Here is a 5,515-nt window from a genome sequence, read left to right on the forward strand (position 1 = left end):
TTGAACCACCAACCTTCTGGTTAGCAGTCAAGCGCCTTAGGCACTATGTCACCAGAGCTCTGTGTGTGTGTATGTGTGTGTATTTAATTTTTACTGTGATTTGGGTGAAAGTTTACAGAGCAAATTCACTTCCCATACAGAAGCTCACATACACTTTGTCTCATGACATTGACTACAATTTACCACAATGCAACAGTTTATTTATTTTTTTTAAAGGGGGCAATTAAATATCATCCTGGGAGCTCTGGTAGTATAGTGCCTAAGACACTTGACTGCTAACCAGAAGGCTGGTGATTTAAACCCACCAGCTACTCCTCAGAAGGAAGATGGGGCAATCTACTTCTGTAGTGATACTGCCTCAGAAACCCAAGGAGGGGTTGCTACGAGTCAGGTCTGACTCTACGGCATATAACAACAACAACAAATATCATTCTAAACACAGTTATAGTTATAGAGTATGAGTGATGTTTTCATCATATTCAACAAAGCCATAAGTTCCTATTTCAGGAAATATAAATTAAAATAAGGACAAAATAATTGACCAACCTTCCCAATATCTTTACAAAAGTTGTAACAAAGTCTTTGACCAGTATTTTATTACTTCACTTCAATCCACCGCTATCTTTTCCTTTACGGTTTTGAATCTTCCTTTTTCTCTCACAAAGTGACATCTATTCACTCATGCTATTACAACTTCCACCTATTTATCACTTGCTGTCATGAGTGTACAGTTTTGGGCACAGGTTAAAATCATGGCTTCATCTTTGATGAACATAATCAATTGATTCTTCTAATTATTTGTGGACATAATTGTAAAGGAACACAGGTCAACAATATCTGAAAAATCTCTAATACAAAGGGATAACATTTGGGAGATTTAAAATTATTCCTACTTTACCTGGACTAACATGTCTTCAGCGCTCAAAAACAACTCTTCTGCTTCCTTGGTCTTGCCCAAATGCATCAAAAATCTTGCGATAAAGAATATTAATCGGCATTTGTCAATGGTGGTGATATCAAAAACCTTGTATTCCAGCACTAGAATGAAAACAAAAGCAAATAATCCTAAAGCATATTTAGAAAAGAATAAGGAATACCCACTACTTAATTTTGATGTTGTTGTTGTGTGCCATCGAGTTGGACCTGACTCATAGTGACCCCTCCTTGGTTTTCTGAGGCGGTATCACTATGGAAGTAGATTGTCCAATCTTCCTTCCAAGGAGTGGCTGGTGGGTTTGAACTGCCAGGCTTCCAGTTAGCAGTCAAGTGTCTTAGGCACTATGCTACCAGGGCTCCCAGACACTATGCTGTAGAGAAGTTAAATACATTCTATAGCTCAGTGACTCCTCTCTCAATGGATTAGCATTTTGCTTTGAAAAGGTTTACATATATTACCAAAGTATCTCAACTATGAAATGAAAAATACTATGATGCTTTCAAATACACTTGATATGTATATTTTGAAAACTAGAGGGTCTGTCAGTTTGTTGCACAATGGTGGCTTGCACGTTGTTGTGATACTAGAAGCTATGCCACTGGTATTTCAAATACTAGCAAGGTCACTCATGATGGAAAGATTTCAGAGGCGCTTCCAGACTAAGACAGATGAGGAAGAAGGATATTGCTGACTGTTCTGGTTCCCTAGTGCTGCTCTGACAGGAACAGACCACAAATGGGATGGTTTTAACAAGCAGGAGTTTATTCTCTTACAGTTTGAAGACTATAAATCCAATTCAAAGTGCCAGGCTCTATAGGCTGGCTGAAAGCTCCTCAACCTTGGGCTTCAGCTCTGTCTCCTGCTCCCAGCCCACTGAAGCTAGAGGCTTTTCTTCACTCAGACAGCTACTGGCTGCTGAGACTGACAAGCCCAAGGTTGACAAGTAAAAAACACAGTCCCACTGTTACCAAACCACACAGCAGGCCATTAATTCAAGTCCACTGAGAGGCCCAAGGTCGGCAGAGTATGGCAGGCTGCTGAACAATGACATGGCTACATGGAGGGTTCAAGCATGCCATCAACTTGAGACCATTGCCAAAGGTGTTTCTTATATGTGGGAAGCAGATCACATACCCAAAGCAGCTACTCAGCTGCTCCTATGGATTCCACCATGGAGTTAATTACCAGTCTCACCATGGGGAATAGCTACATTCAGCTGCCTAACCACTCAGGCCCAGCCAAGGTGACACACAAACTTAACCACCACACTGACATTTCTGAAAGAACTGACCACTGAAAACCTTAGGAATAGCAGTGACACATTTTCTGATATAGTGCAAGAAGATGAGACCCTCAGGTTGGAAGGCACTCAAAATACAACTAGGGAAGAGCTGCCTCCTCAAACTAGAGTTGCCCCATATGACGTGCATGGAGTAAAGCTTTCAGGATTTTTATTTGATGATGTGGCACAACTCAACATGAGAAGAAAAAACAGAAAACATCCATTTATAATAAGAATGCACAAAGTATGAATCTAGGAAAATTAGAAGTCATCTAAAATGAAATAGAATCCATAAAGATAGGTATCTTAGGCATTAGTGAGCTGAAATTGACTGGTTATTGGCCATTTTGAACCTATCATGTGGTCTGCTATGCAGGGATCTATTTACATAGAGCTACCACTTCAGAAACCCAAGGAGGGATCTGCAACCTATACAACTATGAGACCAGAAGAACTAGATGGTGCCTGGCTACCACTGTCATCCACTTGGAAGGGATGTAGGAGATCCTGGATAGAGAGGGAGAACAATGTGGAACAAAACTCAAAATCATTTGGAGAGGAAAAAAAAAAAAAAGATGGTTGGGACCAGGTTTGCTGGTCCAATGGAGCCTGGTGGAACCACTGAGACTATGGCCCCTAGCTACCCTTCAGGTCTGGAATTGAACCCACACCTGTGGTTTCCAGCCAAACAAAGTACAGGCATGTGAGTTAAACATTTACCTCAAGTAGACACACGCCCTGGAGAGAACAATCATGGGAGAAGGAAGGGTTGCTTATGCACAGGGAGACAGCTCATGGGGCAGGAGAGTATGGAGGGATGGACACTGGGAAGTGGTAACTATGGGTAGGAAGTGGGAGGGGAGCTGTTGCATTGTGGTAAACTGTGGTCAATGACATGAGACAAAGTATATGTGAACTGCTGTATAGAAAGTGAATTTGCTCTGTAAATCTTCACCCAAATCACAATTAAAAAAAAAAAAAAAAAAAAAAAAAAAAAAAAAATTCCCTTTGATAACTGAAAAAAAAAAAAAAAGAAACCCAAGGAGGGGTCACTATGAGTGGGACCCAACTCCACGGCAGTGAGTATAAGAAAGACCAGTTAGTACGACTATTCAATTTTGCACACCAACCACTAAAGAAAGCCAAAGATGAAGAAATTGAAGACTTTTACCAACTTCTGTGGTATGATATTGACTAAACATGCAATCAAGATGTATTGATAATTACTAGTGATTAGAATGCAAAAGTTGGGAACAAAGAAGAATCATCAGTAGTTGGAAAATACAGCCTTGGTAATAGAAATGCCACTGGAGATTGCATGGTAGAATTTTGCACAACCAATAACTTATTCATTGCAAATACCTTTTTCAACAACATAAACAGCTAGTACACATGTGGACCTTGCCAAATGGAATACACAGAAATCAAACCGACTACATCTGTGGAAAGAAACTACGCAGAAGCTCAATATCATCAGTCAGAACAAGCACCAATTGTGGAACAGGCCATCAATTGCTCCTATGCAAGTTAAACTGGAGCTGAAGAAATTAAAACAAGTCAATGAATGCTAAAATATGACCTTAAGTACATCACACTGAATTTAGAGACCATCTGAAAAATAAGACTTGATACATTGAACACCAATGACCAAAGACTAGATTAATTGTGGGAAGACCTCAAGAACATTAAACATGAAGGAAGCAAATCCACTACCATCGAGTCAGTTCCAACTAATAACGACCCTATAGGTCAGAGCAGAACTGCCCCATAGAGTTTCCAAGGCTATAAATCTTTATGGAAGCAGAGAGCCTCATCTTTTTCCCACAGAGCAGCTAGTGGGTTCAAACCATTGGCCTTTTGGTTAGCAGCCCAATGCTTTAACCACAGCACCACCAAAGCTTCTTGAAGAAAGAAAAAGGTCATTTAAAAAGACAGGAAAGAAAGGAAAAAGCAAAATGATTATCAGAAAAGACTCTGAAACTTGCTCTTGAGTGGAGAGTAGCTAAAGTGAATGGAAGAAATGATGATATAAAAGAGCTGATCAGAAAATTTCAAAGGGCAGCTTGAGAAGACAAACTATTACAATGAAATGTGCAAAAAAAAAAACACAGTTAGAAAATCAAAAGGGAAGAGCACACTTAGCATTTCTTAAGCTGAAAGAACTGAAGAAAAAATTCAAGGCTAGAGTTGAAACAATGAAGGATTCTATGAACAAAATGTGAGCAGCTCTGGCGGCGCAGTGGTTAAAGCATTACGTAGCTAACCAGAAGTTCAGAGGTTTGAACTCACCAGCTCTCCCTGGGAGAAAGATATGGCAGTTTGCTTCCATACAGAATTATAGACTTAGAAACCCTATGAGCAGTTCTAATCTGCCCTATAGGGTTGCTATGAGTTGGAATTGACTCAGTGGCAGTGGGTTTGGTTTTTTGGTTTATAGGAAAAATATTAAATGATGCAGGAAGCATAAAAAGAAGATGGAAGGAATAAACAGTCAATGTAGCAAAAATAATTGATCAATGTTCAATCATTTCAGTAGGTACCATATGACCAAGAACTACTAATAGTACTGAAGGAAGAAGTTGAATCTGCACTGAAGGAATTGGGAAAAAAAAAGGCTCCAGGAATTGATGGAATACCCATTGAGATGTTTCAACAAACAGTGCATCACTGGAAGAACTCACTGATCTGTGCCAAGAAATTTGGAAGATAGCTACCAGGCCAACTGACTGGAAGAGATACATATTTGTGCCATTCCAGAGAAAGGTGATCCAACAGAATGTAGAAATTAATGAACAATATCACAAATATCACATGCAAGTAAAATTTGGATGAAAATAATTTAAAAATGATTGAAGCAATACATTGACAAAGAACTTCCAGAAATTCAAACTGAATTCAGAAGGGAACATGGAACTAGGGATTTCATTGCTGATGTCAGATGGTTCTTGGCTAAAAGAAAAGAACACCAGAAAGATGTTTACGTGTGTTTTACTGACTACGCAAAGGCATTCAATTGTGTGGATCATAACAAATTATGGATAACACTGGAAATAATGGGAATTCCAAAATACTTAATTGTTTGTGCTCATGAGCCTGTAAGTAGATCAAAAGGCAGTCATTACAACAGAACAAGGGGATACTGTATGGTTTAAAAATCAGGAAAGGGAGTTCTGGCAAGATGGCAGACTAGGCAGAAGGACTGCACAGACCCTCTTCAACAAAGAAAAGGGAAACCAATTGACACAGACACAAAAGATAATCTTGGACCCCTGAGCCTTGAAGGGAAGGATACAGAA

At 39.5% G+C, this 5,515-nt stretch overlaps 1 protein-coding gene across 1 annotated transcript in view; it reads right to left on the reverse strand.

Moving 5' to 3' along the window:
- The window catches only part of LOC103206886 (putative tetratricopeptide repeat protein 41), a 123,271-nt gene that overhangs the window by 64,641 nt on the left and 53,115 nt on the right, over nucleotides 1-5,515 (reverse strand). The window contains 1 exon segment of the mRNA XM_007952403.1: nucleotides 899-1,038. Within this exon segment, the coding sequence (XP_007950594.1) occupies nucleotides 899-1,038 (140 nt within the window).

The sequence above is a fragment of the Orycteropus afer genome, unplaced genomic scaffold (assembly GCF_000298275.1).
Source record: "Orycteropus afer afer isolate SDZICR_OR568_19922 unplaced genomic scaffold, OryAfe1.0 scaffold00334, whole genome shotgun sequence".
Classification (NCBI taxonomy): domain Eukaryota; kingdom Metazoa; phylum Chordata; class Mammalia; order Tubulidentata; family Orycteropodidae; genus Orycteropus; species Orycteropus afer.